This window comes from Lygodium microphyllum, chromosome 19, assembly GCF_053477565.2.
Source record: "Lygodium microphyllum isolate KBCC chromosome 19, Lygodium_microphyllum_v1.1.10, whole genome shotgun sequence".
Taxonomy (NCBI): Eukaryota; Viridiplantae; Streptophyta; class Polypodiopsida; order Schizaeales; family Lygodiaceae; genus Lygodium; species Lygodium microphyllum.
This window is the reverse complement of record NC_141153.1, coordinates 128,823,861-128,845,514: the sequence shown is the minus strand read 5'-3', so window position 1 is coordinate 128,845,514 and position 21,654 is coordinate 128,823,861. Positions and strand designations below refer to the sequence as shown.

Below are 21,654 nucleotides of genomic sequence, written 5' to 3'. Positions count from 1 at the left end.
TAAAAAAGCCTTGAGCTACAAGGAGGATTACTTAATGACTATTACTTTTACTAGAGTTTGATTTCTCTATACTGGTGCAAAATGGAATGTTGCATTCTATGGAAAACCACATGTCATGAGTGACTAGTGGAAAGCTTGAGATGAGAGTTGATGCAAAAGGGAAAACCGCATTTTATGGAAAATCACATGCCATGAGTGATTAGTTGAAAGATTGAAATGTGAGTTTATGATAACCTCCTAGACCACCACTTGTTGATTTTTAAAAAAAGAGGCCAAGTTGTTCCAACCTAATATTACATCTTACTAGACAATTGATAACTTCAATCTTGGATAACAGACTTTCATAGAGGCCCAATGAAAAGGATAACAAAGATTACTACTTAAGGCTAGACCCTACAACTTGATTGAGGATGCCTATATTGATAAGGCTAGTTTGAGATCTTGATACGGTGCATGTGCAAGGATGAAACTTATGGAGTTTTATAAGAAGCACATGATGTAATAGCAAGTGGGAACTTCAACATAGAGAGGATTGCACAAAAAGTGATTTAGTTCCAAGTATGGCCTATAGAATCATAATGTTTAGAGAGAGGAAAAGACAATACAATGGATGGGGATAAAAATGGAGCACGCGCGCGCGCGCGCGCACACACACACACACACACACACACACACACACACACACACACACACACACACACACACACACACACACACACACACACACACACACACACACACACACACACACACACACACACACACACACACACACACACACACACACACACACACACACACACACACACACACACACACACACACACACACACACACAAAATAAAGCTTGCATGCATGACAATAGAAATAGGAGGAAAAGCTTGCATTAAAAAGTGACTTACAAGGTAGGCTAGCAGCTTTTATATGGCAATGAGCTGCCTTTCTCCTAGATAGGGATGTTTCACACCTAGTTATTGCATATCTTATTGATTTACAAGGACATGGAGATTGGGGTTAATATCTTACAACACCATCCACAACAAGAGTTAGTTCATTGGAGTGGAATTAGTCTTGGTTGTAGGTGTTTTTGATTTTGATTTACAAGCCCCGCTTGTTATTAGGGGTTGTGAGGGAGGAGGAAGGTTGAAGATGACCAAGTAGATTATAAGATATGAGGCTAAGACGCGGGAGGGGCAACAAACTTCTCTGACACATTTGGCATAGAATTCCTCCTCAAAAGTCTCCCATATGTTGTCAAGAGATTCAAGGGCCTAGGCAAGTGGTTGCATGTCTACTTTTCACTATCAAGAAAGACTTGAGAATTATGTTATCAATGAACCCAAGTACATGTTATGTGCCAAAGTAGCAAATGCACTTGCATTGAAAAATGTTTCCAAAAAATAGGCAACGAGAAATGCACCTTTTTAAACAAATGCATCAAAAATAATCCTTGTGGGCATGTGGCATCATGATGTGCATCAAACTATAGTGACCTTGCATTTGAGCATACCCATCCTAAGACTTTAATCTTATTAGGCTCAACACATATATATTTCAAGAGGTAGTAAAAGCAAGGAGAAAGTTCATGCACCTTAATGATTGAAGAAGTTGGCTTCTTGATTTGACTCTTCTATACCCATAGGTATGTCATTGATTGACTTTTCTACACCAATAGTTATTGAGCCAATTGTAGGACACCTCAAGAATGAGCAAGGTCTCAATCATGTAACCAACATGTCCTAAGAAAACCCACATTAGACAATGAAAGGATAGTGTAAAAATTGTCTCCACAAAGAGTAGAAATTATAGATCATTTGTTCATCATGTCATCAATGAACCCAAGTACATGTTATGTGCCAAAGTAGCAAAAGTTACGCATGAAGATAAAGAGTTAGTACCAACTTGTACGTGATGTAGGATTCACCACCCAATTCTACTTGCCCAAATAGGGATGCATTAGTACCTAATGCCACCCATGGTGGCTTAGTGAAATCACAAGTATTTCATCTAGAGTGTTAATGAATGTGATTGTGCAAATGTAACCTCAACAAGGAAAAGATAGAACTAGTTGGCAAGATAGCATAATAATCCAAATTGGGTCGGCTAAGCCACCACCTTGGATAATATCTCATGCTCCACCTTTGAAGAAGGGCCGAAAGTAGCAATTATTTTGGTAGCTAGAAGTGATGCTTCACCACCTATGTATCAAAGCCAAAAGGAACAACTCATGTCTTAGCTTAAGGGCTAAGAGAATATCCATGTGATATATGAAGAACATATGTAGAGCTAAAAGTCTAGTAAGATATAGCAAGACGTATGCAAACTTGAATTGACACCAACCATTCTAGACTCCATATCATTAAATGAGTAAGCAAGTCCTATGATAATAGTTCTAAATGCCTTGAATCCATTAGTGAGTGAACTTTTCAAGTTGAAGTCTCTATATAAGGAAATTGACATGACATGCCAAAGTGTTGTTCACACAAATAGAGGATGATCAAGGTGGCCTCGACAATAACCAAGACAATGACCAAAAAGCTAGGAATTTCCCATTGCATGTTCAATCGTAAAAAATTCATTGGGGTTGTTCAAACAAATAGATGATGATTAAGCTAGCCTAGATGAGAACTAAAAAGCTAGGAATTGATACATTTCCTATTCCAAGCATAAGAAATCCATTAGTGTTGTTGAAAATGCATCAAGCCCTTGAATCAATATCTCATGCCACATGAAAGAAAACCATTGTAGGGGACCTGATAGTACATGTTTTCTTTTTGGCATGGTGCGAGCACATTTGACTACATTACACCATCTCTTTTTGTTCTAGATTCATAGTATAAGCACATCTTGATAAAGGGGATAGCCCATACATGCATGACTATATCCTTAACATACATGTATCATCATGTGGCACTAATAATATGTAAAAAAGCATCTAACACTCTATAAAGGACATCATTCCCCTTCTAGCAAGGGATTCACACGATAAGAAAATAAGGCCTAATAGAGTACAATAAATTTATAAGCAAGTGATTAATAGAGAATATGGAGAATTGAAAAAACTTTGAGAAAAGTCCAATGAATACATGATGGTTCCCAACCACATGCTTCTGTGTCAAGGAGCTTCAATATTACACAAGAAACAAACAAGAGCAAAGGTTGTGTATATAGAAAAGTGTGGATGTAGCTTTTAAAATGAGCCACAAGCTAATATGCTAAAAAAGAGCATTGCACGTATGGTTTTTCAAGCATGCAACCTAAACTAACTGCCAAATGTAAATTCACTAGGTCCATGAATTATGTATGATACTTACCACAATGAGGGTTGGGGGACTACCCCCCTAGATCCATGCAAAGAGGGGCTCCATCGCCGTCCACACCTACCCCCAAAAAGTCTAGTGGGAAACACCATGCTACTATAGGCCTTCAAAATAAGGACCTAGTGTAGTAATGACTCCACACATCCATGTAGCTGGGTCAGCAATGTGCCAACTGACCCTCTCAATGGTTTGTTATTTGGCCACCATCTAATATTGTTGAAACTAGGACCTACTAATCAAATGTGCTGCTCAAAAATGCATTCTCTTCATATGAGGGGCTCACAAAGGTAGAGTCAACAATTAACTATATAGTTACATGAGAGATGGAGCATTGATCCCCAAGACACACATCGTAGCCATGGCAACCTATGCTCAAGACACAAGGGAGATCAATACCACTCTATGCTAATGTCCTAAAAATACCTAGATATCATGAGCAATGATGCATTGTGCAAGGATGATTGCATAAATAAGTAGCTCGCATAAGATGACATTAAATCACATTTCTATTGTCTCAATGTGACGCAAAGAGTGGTCACAATGCTAAGCTTGAGGATTTTTACCATTGGAGGATGTCAATGCTTGATTCCAAAAGCACCACCATAAGACCATTACTTTTGCATTGTGCAAGCATGATTGCACTGAAAGGGTAGCGCACACTATGAGGCATAATACATTCTATTTACTCATTGCATAGAAGAAGTGGGCTACTATCAAAGACTAATAATGTTTATCAACTTCCCCTTGGCTCAAAGCACCAATAGGATTGAAGGATACTATCTTTCGATCTTCTAAGAGCACTAGCACACCACTCCCATTATATTGATGGAGTTTATAGATACATGTGCCCACACCATCTAGTATATATCAACTAGTCCCCGTCTTCTTCACCCTCTCCTTCTAAGACTATCATTTTTCCACATTTGCCTAGTAAAGGAAAGAAATGCAAAGTGGTGAAGCCTATGATAATGTTGAACTCATTCATTGGGTAGTTCTCACAAACTAATGACCTATTTTCTTTGTTTCCATGGTGTGAATGCAATAGAGAGCATGAGTGTTTCCCTCTGATCAACATAACACATTCAATGACCAAACATAGAAGATGGGCTAAGGCTTGGTGTAGTTACAAAAGTGAACCCACCAAAGGATACGCAACTTACCACCTTTTCATCTTCATGCCAAGGATGAGGAGGGATATATGGAGAGAGTAGAATATTGCTACTTTGGGGATTCTTGCAAACCAATGAGGCCAACATATTATAGAAACTCAAAGATTTAGAAGTATCACGTGTGTGTGTAATATGAGACACACAATGATTAAGTAATGGGAATAGTATTAGTATCACATGGGATGACACATGGTTGAGATCACAATTAGCATGAAATAGTATTGGGACCACGTGGGATGTTGCATAGTTGAGAGCACAATTAGCATGAATTCATCACCCATAAACCTCTCTATTTGGGGAACATAAATTTCATAAACAAATTTGAGAGACATGAGCATGACTCAAAGAAGACTTGATCCTCATATTATTGCACCCTAATGGCATTTTACTTCTGTAAGGGATTTAATCACCATCTTGATGCCTTACATATGTTTTGCTTAGAGCGATCTCATTGTCAATCTAAGAAAAGCCACATTGATGCTCTTTAATACTTCTAATCGTCGAAGCCACTTTAGTACTAGAATCCACCTAAGAAGTGTTATCATGGTATGTATTCTCTTACGTTTTTATAATTTTAGGCACTCATGATCATTTGAGACCCTTGTTAACTAGAGGGTAAGCTGACCTACTCAAGGAGCAAAGATATAACTTCACATTTTGATACACATCACCCCAATCTTATTACATTCAACTTCCTAGGAACCCATTCTTATCAATAGACAATAAAAGATGGAGAAACAATTGGGTATGAGGATTATTAGGGTTATATATAACTAGCTACCACCTGATGGTAGTTCATGCTTCTATAAGCACATCAAATGCATTTACATACTTTAGGAGGCCTAAGACACATACAATTTGGCATTTATGCTACTCACCAAAGCTAGCAATGATGGAGAATTGTTTGTGTAGATGAGTACTTTATTGTTAACCTAGGGAAGGCCAAGGTGATGCTCATTAATATGTCTAATAGTCAAAGTCACCTCAATATAAAAATCCACCTATTAAGCGTTATCATGAAGTGAGTATTTTCTTGTGTTTTTAAAACAGTAAGTACTCACAAGCATTTGTAACCTTTATTGACAAGAGAGGGTGTGTTGATATACTTAAGGAGAATATGGAACTTCCAAGTTTTAATGCACTAATCACCCAATGTTATTACATGAAGTGACTTTCTAGAGACCTAATGTCATCCATAAGTGATAAAAGATGGAGGAACAACTAAGCATGATAATTAAAGGGGTTATATGCAACTAGCTACTACTCAAGGTAATTCATGCTTGAAAACAAGCCACATGTATTTATATACTTTGGAGGCAAGCCTAAGACGAGTACAATTCGGTATTATGCTACTCACAATAGCTAGCAACAATGGAATATGTTTTGTGGAAACAAGTGCTCAAGGATCATTGCCTCCAAATGAATGCACTACCAATTAATCAAATATACCAAGTATATCTATCATGCAGCTCAAGTATGCCAAGTTGAATCCCTGATAAATGCTGAAAAGACATGAAAGAATTCACTGGAACCATTGCTTAGCACAGATCACCTTATTCCAAAATTTCAAGGATCATTGCATTATTAAAGTTGTCCCAACCGCATATCCATGTTCTCTAAATTAGGTCATGCCTCTTTCTACCTTACCATCTCTATCCTCATTCCCTAGCTCAAAGCATGTGGGTGACCACAACGCTCAAAATTGTCCTCTCCAGGCATCCTTCAAGTCAATAATCAAGAATAATAAGTCTCGACTTCTATCTTTTGTACATTTGTTTGGATCACAAATGATGCATCCGACTTTGGACGAATACTGATTTGCCATCTTTTCATATTTCGAAGGTAACGACGTTTGCTGTGCCCAGAGATTTAATGTAGGCCCGTTATTTTACCAGAGTCACGAAATTGTAGACGCCAGATTTCTTATGGTTGTGTAGGCCTCTTAACACTTCTCCAATGAAGGGAGAAGTCTTAAGGAAGCCTGTCATCAATACCACTGTCGATGCAAAATTCGGACAGGGATACTTGCAGCCCCACTCTACTGCATTTACTTGGCTGTACTACATAACTTCTGCAGATCTTGAGCTCAGCGTATTACTGCACTTTACACAAGAAACAACAAAATCTAAGGCGCCTTCTTCAATATAGAAACTGACCGCATAAGAGTGAGAGAGGATCATTGCATCGGCATTGGCTTACCACACCGCGCAACAAAAGAATGGCATGCTGTTTTCAGTAATAAATATCAGTATAATACAGGGAATAAACTGCCAATCATATTTGGAGAAGCCTTGGAAAGCCTTTCTTGAAGTGATTGGAAAAATGGATACAAACAAATTATACAAGCAAAGACGACAGAAGACTGACATTGACGATGTATGCTGTGTGGAAGAAAAGGGCGAGCGACGAAAACACGTCCCATCTAGTGACGCTTCATCTCTCTAAACGTGGCTGCCGCAGATGGAGAAAGTCTTGTGAGAAACCGGAACACCTAGAAGAATTAGCCATCCAACATGTAAAATATTAGAACACGTCGTAATACCAACACTCAATTAACAACTAAGGCTCATTCCTGCTCACAAGAATCAACATGGAAAAGCTGGATGATAAAATTGCTGATAGGATTCCCAAAATCCATAACTAGAAGCAATACGTCTAACACTAATGAAGACAGACGATGCATGTCTCAACATGGCCATGATGCAATCAAAACAAACAACTACTAATGCCTTGAGATATGCAAAGACGACAAGAATCGGAGTGAGTTTCTGTTGTCCCAAATTTCCCTGTCGTCTTCTGTGGATGTGGGTTTCTGTTGTCCCATCCAGGATGATCCATAGAGACGAGAGAAAGCCGCGCCACACTACAATTGATGAGTTCCCTTTTTCTTTTCTAACACGGACTACCAAACGATTGATTAAGCGTTTAAGTGCTTGATGCTTCAGGTACTGCAATAGGTCAGCCAGCTATTAAGAGTTTTGAATATGGTAAAATGAGGTGGTAGCTGATCGGTACTTGTCCACCACCTCGTAATATAGAAGAGCCTTGATTCATAGAACTCTCCAATTGATTTACAGGAGAAATGCATTGTGAAGGAGAGTGGGATTTTTATTCATAGACTTTGTGCCTACTGGGTTTAAAGCATCAACATGTAAGAGTGTGAACTGTGGACCTATTCCTTAACTTTCTATACATTGAATAGTGTTCCAATTACTTAGCTTTGTGTTTATAGCGACTGAAGCATCTACATCCAACAGCAAACAACAGAGTATGCATCGACTACCTTATCATTTAAAAGATTCTCAAGTTGCCTTTTCAACAGAAAATGAACTAACAAAATAAAAATCCATGAAAACATGATCACATACCCAGAGCTTGAAGCAGGCATCTATTGTCACGGGAACTATAGCTACAAAAATGTATATTGCTGCTTGATCTACTTCAAACCCATAGTGCTCTAAAAACATCTCAACAATTGTCTCCCAACCAGACTCAGAATGGTACCTAGCAAGTGAATCAAATGTTTAATTCCAGGAACAAAGAATAGATTTAAGTGCTGCTTTTGTAATTATACAACTTGAGACATACATTTTGTAGGCCTGTTTAGCAAGGCATGCTCAGAAAAAGGAAATAAAAATACATTTCTCAAGACCTCAAACACCGTTACCTCAAGACCCCTTTCAATTTCAGTCTGGTCAATCCCACTTTATTTGATGCGACGTTTAAAATGTAGCATTTAGCATCTTGTGTCACAAAGATAGTAGCTTGTGTCACAAAGGTCACCGATAGAGGCCTAGCATGTGGATACAATGAGGACTTAAAAGTAGCTAATCCTTTCTCAATTCTAGAAAGCACTTGAGCACGATTCACACACCAAACTTCTCGCAGAAAAATGGAACGAAGGACATTGTTACAAACAGAAGTTGATTGTTAGTCATGTCACAGATTTGCATGACAGACCTACTGCAAAGACTCGTCACTCTCCCGAGGATTTGGATAGAGAGCATGAATATGCTTTGCCGAGAGTACGAATGCTATCTTTCATACTTCAGACTCCAACATCTTCTTCCATTTCAGGTCATCTATGGTGTGGCATTACACACTGCCTACGTGGATTTTCGCACAGCCCGTGTATTCAAAATTTTCTGGCAATTTTTAATGATACCACTTAAGTTTGATACAAGGATTATCTTGTATCTTGAACTCAAGAGAGTTTAATCTGAGGTGATTATCAATAGATATTTCTTGGGGGAGTCTAAGGTCTGGAGGAGCAGTTGAGAATCAGTGCTGCCACCACAGGAGAGGACATCTGTTTCACTACTCTTTCATAATTTGCATCACATTCTGTGTCTAACAGCTACCACTAGCCCAAAGTGCCATTGTCTGCTTATCTGAAAATGCTGGCCTGCTTCTCTTTTTCTTCATTTAGTCATTGCATGAATACAGATAAACCCAATGAAAACAGAAGTCCCAGCCTTGGCCAGAAACAATGACCATTAGCAAAGGTGGTGTGAACTGCCATAAAGCAGCTACACTTCCATTTACTCCCAGCTGGCTAATGAGAAAGGAATGGGCCAAGTGACCATATGGCCAAAAAAAACCTCTGCCGCACTGATTGCTCCTAATCTTTATCATGCAAGCATCCATGGCTTTCTAACTTGCTGCTGCTAAATGTTTGGATACATTTTTAATGTCTCCAAACACACACTGCCTCTGAAATAATAGTAAAATCACTTTCAATCAATATATCCTTCAGTTTTTTGCTTCTTCGAGTGACAAAAGCACACATTCAACCCTCCACTCAGGCACCAGCTCATCTCCACCCCCTTCATTGCAGGTGCTATCACATGGTGGTTTGTCTTCAACTGTAAAATCAAGAGACTAGTTGGAGAGAATCATCTTACAAAAAAAGACGGAGCTGTGACTAATTAACTTCTCTAGTCACATCAGGGAAGCATGATCAACATGAAAACAGCAAAAAGGCCTTCTCCAGCCAAGACCATCAACAGAGCATCCCCAAAACTAACAGCAAAATCAAGAAGAAAAGTGACTCTGTTGATCTTGTGAAAATTTTAGGAAGGACTCGGTTATATCTTCATCTCATAGTACCTCCAACTTTACATGTTCTCACTTCAGTCTATATTTCACTTTTCTAGTTGAGAACTCAGCATGATATTTGTCATTCTCTACCAATCTATTGTAGGCATTTCATACTTTCTCTTCCACACCTCGCTATATGAACTGTCTTGTTCCACCGATCAGCTAAAATGCTGTGACTTCTGTCCTGATGATGTCTTTGATTTCAGCAACATATAGAAGTTAGAATCACTAGACTTGACACATGAAAGCAACAACACAGCAGGCATTCTGTAAGGCAAGCCTAAATCATCCCATATGTATAGCATATCTAAGATTATCATTCCACCTAAACATTGTTTTCTTGCAAGGCTCTGAGTTTAGAGAGTTGAGACATACCCTAAAAAAATGTCGGATAAAAGAATAATGATAAATGCTTTGCCTGTGTCTGAAATGTTTGTAAACAAGCGAGTCCCCGTTAGCCGCATAATTGCCACCTGCAAAATCAGGATTCTGGTTAGTCACTCCAAACCATCGAAACAAGCGGACAGCTTTCTCCCCCTGCAAAGGCATGGATATTAAAGCCAGAATCATTTGCAAATATTAACCACTGATAAGTTGTCTGTAAAAGCTTTAGATATGCCCTAAAAATTGTGATTCTCATTTCCAGCCAAAACTATAATAACAACTACTAAATATGTTCAAGCTTTGAGTCTAGCAAGACCTTAACTAATCTTCTCCTTTCATTTCAAGTGTCAATGGCCTGGATGACCATTCCTGACCAGTATATCATTGTCCTATGGGTTGTTGGTTACCAGCCATTCATGCTATAAAGCAAGCATTCATGACATGTGAAGCACTAGGGAAGCTCGATGAGCTAACAACTGTTAACTACCCTTAGATGGCCGTTGAATAAGAGAAACGGCTGGTAATAAATTGTTGAGGCTCAAACAATGTTAGTACATGCCGGCACTCCACCCATGAACCAGCAATCCCTGCAAGCATGTGACAAATTACAGATGCAGTAGGTAACTGGTGCCATGTCAGGACAAAGTCACAGGTGAGAGATCAGCAGCACCATTATAACTCTACCATGTGCAACATGTAGACAAGCAATTGAGCAGCAGAGGATCCCTCCAGCGGAGGAAACTAACCATCTGGGAAGACAACCAAAGAGGCCATTAGGGGAAGCTGCAGGGAAATTCAAAGAAAGTGAGTGGCCATAAAAAATCCTTCCTTAATATATATTGAGGTCTTGGACATTTTCCTTATTCTTAAAGAAGACAAGACTCATTGGCTTTAATAGCTATCTGTTGGACCCATTCAGAAGAACTGTAGCCCTTTGGACATTCTCTAACAGAGCTATAAACTGCAAAAAAAAATGCAAGCAAGCTAGTTCTATGCAAATTTAGGTGGTCAAATCCAAACTGCAAAAGGTGAGAACCTATCTATAACATTGTAATACAGGAAAGGCATTGTTAATGCCCTTGCACATGTGACCTGGTCAAGCATGGTAACTACAATCTGTCAATGAGTGAAACTGTCTGCATAAACATGTTTCACCACCTAAAATGTCAAAAACAAGGCCCATTCTAAAGCAAAACTGGTCTTGCAAGAAGTGCGAAACACACTAGCTGTGTTAAACTACTGTACACTGCTTCCACTGCGATAGTACACATATGCCCAAATTTCCTTCAATAGACTGGGAAGAAAAGGTCTGAATACTCTACACCTCCTAACTACCATGTCTACCTACTGACAAGTGGGCCACAGTGACCTCATCAAACCAGCTCCAACGCACTTTATAATGCTGCATCTGTGCCAACCAGCCAGCCCACCATGGGCAATCAGCCACAGGGAGATCCACCTCAGCTGCCAGCTACCATACAGGCATCTCAAAAGTGCACAATGCACATGAAATGCTTTGTAAATACTGCACTCCCAGCCCCCTGCTTGTGGGCAAGCAGTCATCATCACCATGCATCATCATTGTGTACAGGTCTTTTGCTGTTTCCAAAAACAAGCTAAGTGATGCCTGAGATCAAGGAGTCTGGCAACCACCACTCATTAAACTCTTGATCCAGCTCGTACAGATCGTGCAGAGGGCTCAGTCCTCCGAAATCCAAAATTGCCACTCGGGAAGCTTCTACTAAGCCACGTAGCAACCAGTCCTTTTCAGATTGACTAGTCTGGACCTTCTCCAAATAAGTGGAAAGGGTCATCACTATTGCTCAATATCTAAAATCAATGTCACCCTCCTGTATTTGAACCTCAGTGCCTTGGGGGACTCCAAAACGAGATCACCAATGAGAAGTTATACATTGAACTGAGAGAACTATGCCACTAAATAAACACCGTCTCTCTGGAATCTAACAAGATGGCTCCAGCCACTCTGCTAGATTACTTGAGTCTTGCATCAATCTCCTATCTACAACCAGTTGCATTCTCCCTAACATGCATCATCTGAGTATACAGAGCGTTATCAAAATGCTGATAGGTATCCCTCCAACAGTCGCAAATCTAGCACAGCTGACCTTCCCCCCTAGACAATTGGTCTCACTCAAAAGCTGCACAGCATATCCCTTTTTTAAATCTACCCATTCCAGATAATGGCCTGACTTTGGAACTGTAGGGTCCTGAACTCACTCCTGAAACCATATGGAGTCCTAAATCAACTGATCTCGAAATTGTGACACATGATAATCTGCTAAGAGACCTTAGCTCAGGACTTCCTTGCTCCATCATGACTGGTTTAGCAGTTTGAATCAGATCCACCTTGCTAGCCCCCATAGAGCCCTCCGTATAAGGATATGTATCACACTAATAACAGAAGCATCTCTAGATGTCTTGAGTTTACCTCAAGAATCAAACAACAGTTTTTTGTGGTAAAAATTGTGGTGAAGTATATTACTTAGAAGAAATTTACAAAGAAGTACATGTGCTCAATAGTCTAGCTGGAGCTGACTTAAAATCACAAAACAATCATATATACAAGCCTGTCATGGTGGTTTGGGGGGCATGGGGGAAAGAAGCCACGGAGGAGTATATTGCCGCCTAGGGCTGCTGGCCTGCATTGAGAAAAAAAGGTCATGGTCACCCTAGGTGAGCAAGAAATGATGTTGGAGCTCCTGACGGGCCCAAGAATCATCCTATAGTAGTCTGAGTGGTTGTGGAGTGAGTGGATGATGGATGCCCAGAGCTCTACCAAGGTCGCATGTATGGAGAGGCACTCATTGCCAAAAATCAGCTGACAGCAAGCCTTCTAGATACAATTGTTGCCCCTAGTGTCCTAGTGTCCTAGACACTAAGTGACACTAGGGTTAGGGTTTTAGTTAGGATTTCCTATGATAGTTAAGCCGTTTAGGGTTTCATTTTACTATAAAAAGGCACTTTGTGAGTCATTAGCACATAAGTGTGCCATTTTCATTGTGATCACCTTGAGCGTTGTATTCTCTCTCATTCATTAATCCATTGCTTCTCTTTTGTGATCGAGTATCATCATACATTGATTAATTGATTGATTCTCTTTAATTAACCATGCAATTACTTTACACCTGGGCCAATTGTGGTATCATAGCCACTTATCTTTTTCGTCATTGCCATCACGTGCAACCATACACCACTAGTGGTATCATAGCCACTTATCTTTTTCGTCATTGCCATCACTTCCAACCATACACCACTAGCCATTGCCATTGAGCTTCTCGCTCAGCCCACTACCCTACGAGCCATTGCCACTAGGCCGGCTCTATTTTCTCCTTGGCGATTACATTCCATGCTAACATCTTCTTTGCCCATTCGCACCAATCGCCACTAGAGGCTTCGCCCTACAATCGCTTGTTGGAGTGGTTGACCTACTCAGTGCTGCTGGTCACGAACTTGCACTCTGCTCCATGTGCAATTTGTAGTCCTGCCACTTGAAGAGCCACATTGCTCGTCTTCAAACATCCATGCCCAGTCGCGCATAGCCATCGTTGGTTTCCTACCAATTTGCCACTTTCATTACCTTGTCACCCTATCTCCATGTCAATGCCTAGCGCCCCTCACATCGCGTTGCATCGAACACTCCTATCTACCTTTAATTGACACATCGTTGACAGGGAATCATGCCGCCTCAAGCTCCACAATCATGAACTATATTACTATTAAATTTCCTTCATAACATTAATTCTCAAAGCTCCTATTTACATGCTAAGGCTCCTATTCACATATGAGCCTCTTCTCAAGCACAAGTTTGGAGCTTTTCTCAAAATTCACACAATTTGTGCTCAAATATTAGAAAAATTTTGATACTTTCAAACTAAATTCGTGAATTTTGACACTGGCTTGGAGGAATTTGACATGCAATCATCATCAAATTTGGGGCTTTTCACAAAATTAGCCAAATTTCACTTCAATTTTGCCACCAAATTTGAGGCTTTTCTAAAATTTTCTATTTTTCATTGAAATTGAGGCCTCATTTATGAACAAGCGCAACATTTGGCATCCATTGGGTAATAAATTTATTCAATTTCTTCAAATTCTCTTCAAATTTTGAGTAAAATTTGGGCCTTTTGCCCAATCTCACCTCCAAGGTACTCAAAGTTTGGGACATTTGCCTCAATGCATTTTCTTTCTTTGGCTTCTCATCCTTAGCTGGAATTTCAAAAGTAGTCAGTTATCGATGCTTTAGACATCTTTGATAGCCTACTACAACTTTTCCATAATGGTTCCATGGCTGATCCTTATACTCAACCTTCATTTCCACCATCTACCAATATCCTACAGCAGCATATTCAGCCTGATTTACAGCAACAACAGCAGCATGATATGTTGTCCCATGAGCAGCCCACTATTAATGATGATTTAGAGCACACAAGGGCTGAACTTCAACAGCCTAAAAGAGTCCCTTGTTGGCTGCTAGACACTCTTTGGGACAACAAGAAACCTCTTCCTTTGGCTACCCACACATGAGCCTCCGCTCGCAAAGAACAAGGTAATCTTCTTGCATGTGCATTAGTGGCTACAACATGCAATGAGGTACCTCTATGCTATAAAGATGCTTTTTCAGATGATTGTTAGGTGGAAGCAATGAAGATACAGATTGATTCTATCCATTAGAATGACACTTGGGAGCTATGTGACTTGCCTCCTAATGAGTGTGCAATAGGTGCCAATGGGTTTATAAAATTAAAAGAAAGTCAAGTGGTTCTATTGACAGCTACAAAGCCCACCTTGGCTCCCCAAAACCATTGGCATTTGAGCCATGTGCACTGAACATCAGACTTTGGTACCTTGAATGGAAAAGGGCACCACAGGTTCAGGGCCAAAAAGTGTCATTGTGCAAGTGTGGAAGCATCCAAGTTCCTCCTATCTGAATTATTTGTTTTGTTGACTTTCGGTTTAAAGTTACTTTGTTTGCTAAATGAAGTTATTACTGCCCTTTACTCCCACTGACGGCTGTTTCACTATGGGATAGAGATGTACTAAACATGTTATCAACTTCATAATATGGTATACCCAGTGACAAACACTTGCTTGTATACATTGAACTGCTTTTCTTTTTGAAGTCTCATTATGCAGTTGCTAAAAAAAAAGCAAGAAAAGTTTACTGAAACACAACACATACCTTACGAGGATTGAAAAATAGCAATAGAAAAACTGTCAACCCAGCAAGAATATCAGACCAAATGTTTGCAAATGCCTTCCTATTTTCCAATCTCAGCTCCTCCCGCATTTCCAATCTGCTCACAAGTGAGAAGACTCAGAAATTACAAACATCAGAGTGTGTAAGCACTAACCAACATGCTTCAAAAGATACACAAAAATAACTCTTGACAATTTAACGATTTTTAAAACCTCCCCACCATTAATAATCATTCAGAGAGGCTTAAAAAGGTAGCATTGTAACCTAGATACAGCTGTGGCTTCGTCATCAGTCTGATATTACCAGCAGTTGATGGACTTGTTCAACCAGTTTTAATACACAATTTTTAAACATCCATATACAGCTAGGCATCCCTAACACAAAGTACAAGCTTTCATGTAACCTGTAGCCTTCTTTAACTGGTTTGGTGTGTCACACTGTTTATAGATCAAGTTTGAGCAGCAAATGTTGACTCTTTGAACCTCCCTTCAACTTGAACTTTCTCCTTAATATGCCCACATCAATGAAAACAATGAACAATCCACTCAGAGAGTAGCCTTGAGAACAACTACTAAAAACAAGGTAAACCCTTGAAGACTGCTTCCAGAAGAAAAAATGAAATCTCTACCATCCACTCAGAGAGTAGCCTTGAGAACAACTACTAGCCACAAGGTAAACCCTTGAAGACTGTTTCCTGAAGAAAAAATGAAATCTCTACCAAACCTATTTCAAACACAGTCGAAAGACAGTAGCAAACAAAGACATGGCATACAATAGTTGAGGATGAAACCATTAATGAACTTTGAACATAAGCAATGTTAGCCCAACACCAACTCCATGGTGCTAAATGATACCCTAAATGTTACCTTAAGATTTATGGTACTAAATATAGTACTAAATAATACCTTCGGATGGTAACAGAAAAATATATTATTCTCCTATTAAAACCTACTTTTTTGTGACCAAAAAAGGTAGAAAAGTTGCTTGAATCTCAAACAACATAATATCCCATGAGAGAACCATATTACTAAAAGAAGAATTTGACTCATCTTGAAGTGCCAATCGAATTGGAAGAGAAGAATCCATTAAATTGGTACCTTATGGTGATGGCACTACTAGGATCGAGACTGAGTGAGCTAGAATCGAGATTGCAAACTGAATGCAAGAAGAAACATAGAAAAGAGTGAGTGGCAAGAGTGTGAGCAAGACACAATCAATATTTGGTACAATGACGGGTGTACCACTTTTAGGTTTAGATAATATATAAAGTACAAGAGTGTAAGGGTGCATTTACACCCAAACAGTGTAAAAGGTAAGGTGAGCCTTTATTCCCAACAACCTCCCACCTAAAGGCAACATGCCTGATGTTACCATGTTTCCAACCACGTTACCGCAGCACAGAGGAGCGGAAACTGGGAATCCGACCACGTTACCGCAGCACAGAGGAGCGGAAACTGGGAAGAAGGAAAAAGAGCAAAAAAGGCGCAAGAGCAAAAAAGGCGCCTTGACTGGCAACCAATCCCTGAAAAATTCAAATGTTCGGACACGACCCTCAAGAGGCTTCGGTGTTGGGCCACGACAATGAAAGAGGAAAAGGCGCACCATTAAAATGCGTAAGCGCCCCTAAATCTGTGTAAAAGAGTGCCAGGCTCGCTCCTGTGCAAAGTGTATGCATTAGTGGGAATAGGATAAATTAGAATGGTGGGAAATGGGAAAAAGGGCCTAGGCTACCGCCGGCCATGTAAAAGAGGAAAAGGGGATGACCGCCCGAAAGGGATTTAGGGTTTTGTATATAAAGTTGAAAAGTGAATGAGAAGCTCATTCTTTGGTGTGTGGCAAAAGGAGTCCTCTTCTTTCTCTCTTCTTCTCTCCTTCTTGCTTATGTGTGCTCTTGAGAGAGGGAGTGTGAGAGTGTGAGGGAGTGAGTGTGTGTGAGGGTGAGGGATCAAGAGGGTGAAGCTCTTCACCATCTCCTCTCCTCTTCTTCTCTTCTCTCCCCTTCTCTTCTCTTGCGCGCGCGGCTATGGAGGATGGAGCTTGGAGATGGAGGAGGCTTGAGGATGCTTGCGCTAGCATCTAGGATCGTGGAGCTACCGGAGTGTAAGAGAGAGGAGGGTACTCGATCGAGCATCAAGGTAAGCTCACTACACTCGTAGGATCGACGGCGTGTCGGCTAGGTGAGAGATAGCCATTAGAGCTCGCTTGAAACGCTTGAAAGAATAAGCGGTCCGAGGGTCTTGGCGGTTGAGCGAAAGCTCCCACACCTGAAGGTAGAGAAAATAATTAGCTAAGTCTATGTATATACAAAGCTGAAATACACATATTTTGGTGACAATGAGCAAATTGCTCTATGGGAAAACCCTTCGTGAGAAGGTCTACAAGGTTATCATCTGTATGTATCTTGACAAGCTCAATGCCCTTGTTGTCAAGTACATCCCTGATAAAGTACATCCCTGATAAAGTGATACTTCACTTATATATGCTTTGTCTTTGCGTGGAAGACAGGATTCCGTGCTAGCATGATAGCACTCTGACTGTCACAGTGAAGGATAGGAACCTCTATAATATCGAGCTCTCTCACTAGACATGAAAGCCATAAAGCCTCTTTACATGCCTTAGTGGCAGCCACATACTCTGCCTCTGTAGTAGACAATGCAGCACTCTTTTGCAGCCTCTTATCCACGAGACTGCTCCACCTATGAATGTGAACACATATCCTGAAGTAGACTTTCTACAGTCAGGATGGCTAGCATTGTCTGCATCCGTGAACCCAACAATAGATGACTTCCGCTTACCAAAGTATATACACAAACCCTTTGTGCCCTTAAGGTATCTCATGATACCCTTCATTGCTTCCCAATGCTTTTTGCAAGGATATTCCATGTATCTGCTAACCACTCCCACCGCAAATGCAATGTCAGGACGTGTAGCAACCGTAGCATACATCAAGCTATCAACAGCTCAAGCATAAGGTATCTTGGGCATTTTAACCTTTCCATCATCAGATGTGGGACTGTCATCTGCACTAAGTTTCACATATGGAGGCCATGGTACACTAATGGCTTTCCCCCCCTCCATATTGAAATGCTGCAAAACCTTAGTAACATACCCCTGTTGTGACAGATAAAAAGACCCTTTGATCTGTGAGTATACGCATGCCAAGAATGTGATTGGCCTCACTAAGATCCTTCATATCAAAGCTATTGTGTAAACTCTGCTTCAAGGAGTCTAAGGCATGAACATCCTTGCCTACAATCGACATGTCATCCACATACAAAACAAAAAGAATGAGGCTGCCATCTGCTGCCTTCTTGGTGTATAAGCAGTAATCAACTTAAGAACGACGAAATCCCTGAGATTGCATAAATGTATCAAATTTATGATACCATTCTCGTGGTGCCTGCTTCGGCCCATACAAACTCTTGTTGAGTTTACATACCAGGTGCTCTTTGCCCTTTGCAGCAAAAGCCTCAGCCTGCTGCATATAAATCTCCTCATGCAGATCACCATGTAAGAAAGCGGTTTTTACATCCATCTATATGAGTTCATGTCTCTAGATGCAACCAAGCCCAAGATACTTCGCAAAGTAGTCATTTTAACTATAGGACAAAAAATTTCAGCAAAATCAATTCCATGTTCTTGCTCGTACCCTTTAGCAACTAGGCATGCTTGTACTTTGACAGAGAACCAGAAGTGACTTTCATTTTGTAAACCCATTTGCATAGTGGCACTTTCTGCCCTTTAGGCAAATGCACCAAATCCCAAGTGTCATTTTTCATGAGAGATTCCATCTCTGATAACATTGCTTTATGCCATTTCTTACTATCTTTTCTATCCATAGCTTGCTAGAAGCATGATGGCTCACCACAATCTGTCAACATGACATAATTAGCCACATTGTTAATACCACGAATGAACCTATTTGGCTATCTTTGCACTCTAGTCGACCTACAGACCCGATGGTCAAGATTTGCTAGCTGTTCAGCTTGCAAATCTGCATTAACAGCTTGCTGTTCTGCAGGTTCAGCATGTTGTACAGCTGGTTCTGGTTGCTTCAAAGGCACATATTCTTGCTGAATTTGTGGTACATCATGGGCAAGATCTTGCTAATCATTTTCAGCATCATTCCTTGCATTTTCAAGGACATTTACCACAAGTATTTGCTATTGTCTAACGAGTATTTACCACAAGTATTTGCTATGTACCAACTCTAAGGGTGAAGACTTCAGAGAGAGATTTTTTATGTGATGTTTGAGTATGTTTAGCATAAATACAATGATCACACTGTTCAAAATCAACATACCTCCAAGATGACAAATAACCCAAGTGAGAAATTACTTTCATTCCAGTTTAACTCATGTGTCCCAACCGGCTATGCCACAAAGAAACACTTGGCTGCTCGGTTATGGTGACTACATGGTCACGCACACTAGATACATGCAAAGGATACAAAGTATCACTTTCGGAGCCCTTGGCAACAATGTGAGAGCCCTTGCAAATTTTCCATTTGCTATCCCCAAAGGTGGTGTGATGGCCTTCATCATCTAGCTGCCCTGTGCAGTTTCACACTGTCAATGCCTGCAATTTTACATACATAGTTATTCTCCAAGTGCACAACACCATGTACATCACCATTGTAGTTAGAAAACCACTAACGATGTGGTGTGATATAAGAAGATGTACCTGAATCAAGTATCCAAGAGTGCATATCATCCTCAGAATTTGCAATCAATGCATGTGCACTCAAAGAAGAAGAAGAAGTACATCACTATCACTGTCATTCTCATGCGTGACTACATTAACCTCTTCTATTTTCACATTGCTTTTCTTTGTAGGCTAGCTGTCCTTTTTCTCAGCCTTGTTGTCTTTAGTGTTTTTGTTTTTGCCTTTCTCTTTTTTCAATTGAAAACAATCCCGTTTATAGTGCCCCTTTTTGCCACAATGATGGCACTCCACATTTTTGCCACGAGACTTGCTGCATGCTCAATTTTCAGAACTTCCCTGTTGTTGAAACCTGCCTCTAGTGTGCAATGCATTAGAAGACTTGTTTGCTGAATTATTTTGTCTATTGAGTTCTTCCATCAGCAAAGAACTCTCCACATTAGAATATAATAGCTGAGCATTCGAGTTACTCAAAGCTGTCCTGAAAGTATCCCAACTTTCAAGCAAAGTGCATAGCAAGAAAGTAGCCTTGAACTCATCATCAATATGGAAATCCAAAGCAAGCAATTGACTGAAAATTAAGTTGAACTGGTTCAAATGTATACATGGATGTACCGGGAAGCTTTTTGTTGACAGGTAGTCAACCAGGGCCGTCACCTATTGTATGAGGCCGGGATGCAGGACACAATATTCATTATTGAGGCAGGGTCGTGCGCAATAGTCGGTTTGGAGGCTCTACCCATCTGCCAGGTACTGGAGCCCATAGCAGACTGCTCGGAGGTATAGGAGATTATATGAAGTCTTACTGGATGGCATATCTGGAAGGCGTGGTGTCAGGAGGCCTTCGGCGGAGAGAGACTTTCAGCACATGCAACCTTAGCAGAGCTCTGGGCCTCCATCATCCACTCCCTTCGCGGCCGATGGGACTAGGTGCAGGGCATGTCCAAGGCTCGTCAGGAGCTCTGAGGTCACTTCATGCGCACTTGGAGCAGCCAGGGTCTATTTTTCGTGATGCAGGCAAGCAGCCCCAATTGGCCCAATGGCTTCTTGCCCCCATCCCCCCATGAGAGGCTTGTATATATGATGTATTGGTGACTTTGCATAAGCTCCGGCTAGTCTATTGAGCATGAGCACTCTATTGTAAGCAGTTTTTTGAGTAATATAATCAACCATATTTTACTTGCAAAAAAAAATTAAAAAAATGAGATATCAAACTACATTGATGGACTTGGAGGGAGGGGAGCTAGCCTTGGGGGGGGGGGGGGGGGGGGGGGGGGCATTGATACCCATACTTCTGTATGCCATTGACATAGTCCTCATCTCCAGCACACCAGAGGGATTGCAACACCACCTAGATGCACTACAAGCCTTTTATCAAGATAGGGATCTCATAGTGAACCATGGGAAAACCAAGGTTATAAGGGGTGGGAGCAGATGAAGAGACCCTTGGCACTGATGATTTCACAAATGATTCGAAGTAAACCCTCCATACCACATGAGATCATCAAAGCAGAGATGGAGCGCCACCATAGTGGCAAAGACCCTCTTCTAGACAGTCACTTTCCTACATAGCCTCAGGATCTTGGCGCGAGAGAGATACTCTTGGCTTACACTAGAGTCATCTAGACATCTAGCATTACAAGGATATACTAAGTACTCGTACGCCCAGATAGAGACATGGATTACACATGGATCACCTCTCACCATTACAATACAGCTTAGATTGCCTTCACCTGTCGATTGAGATGGCTGACGAGTGGCAATGTGGATTTGACCTTTCCACTATCCCTTGCCATCACCT

At 40.7% G+C, this 21,654-nt stretch overlaps 1 protein-coding gene across 2 annotated transcripts in view; it reads right to left on the bottom strand.

Moving 5' to 3' along the window:
- Positions 1-6,035: 6,035 nt before the first annotated feature.
- The window catches only part of LOC148020372 (CemA-like proton extrusion protein-like protein), a 93,121-nt gene continuing 77,502 nt past the window's right edge, over positions 6,036-21,654 (bottom strand). Inside the window, exons 3-6 of one of the 2 annotated variants that reach the window (XM_087700673.1) lie at positions 15,174-15,288; positions 9,965-10,062; positions 7,858-7,993; positions 6,036-6,980 (exon numbers count right to left, since the gene is read on the bottom strand). In XM_087700673.1, the coding sequence (XP_087556799.1) occupies positions 6,912-6,980; positions 7,858-7,993; positions 9,965-10,062; positions 15,174-15,288 (418 nt within the window). In that variant the 3' untranslated portion in view covers positions 6,036-6,911. The remainder of the gene's footprint in view (positions 6,981-7,857; positions 7,994-9,964; positions 10,063-15,173; positions 15,289-21,654) is intronic. The other variant, XM_087700672.1, reaches the window with a different exon arrangement.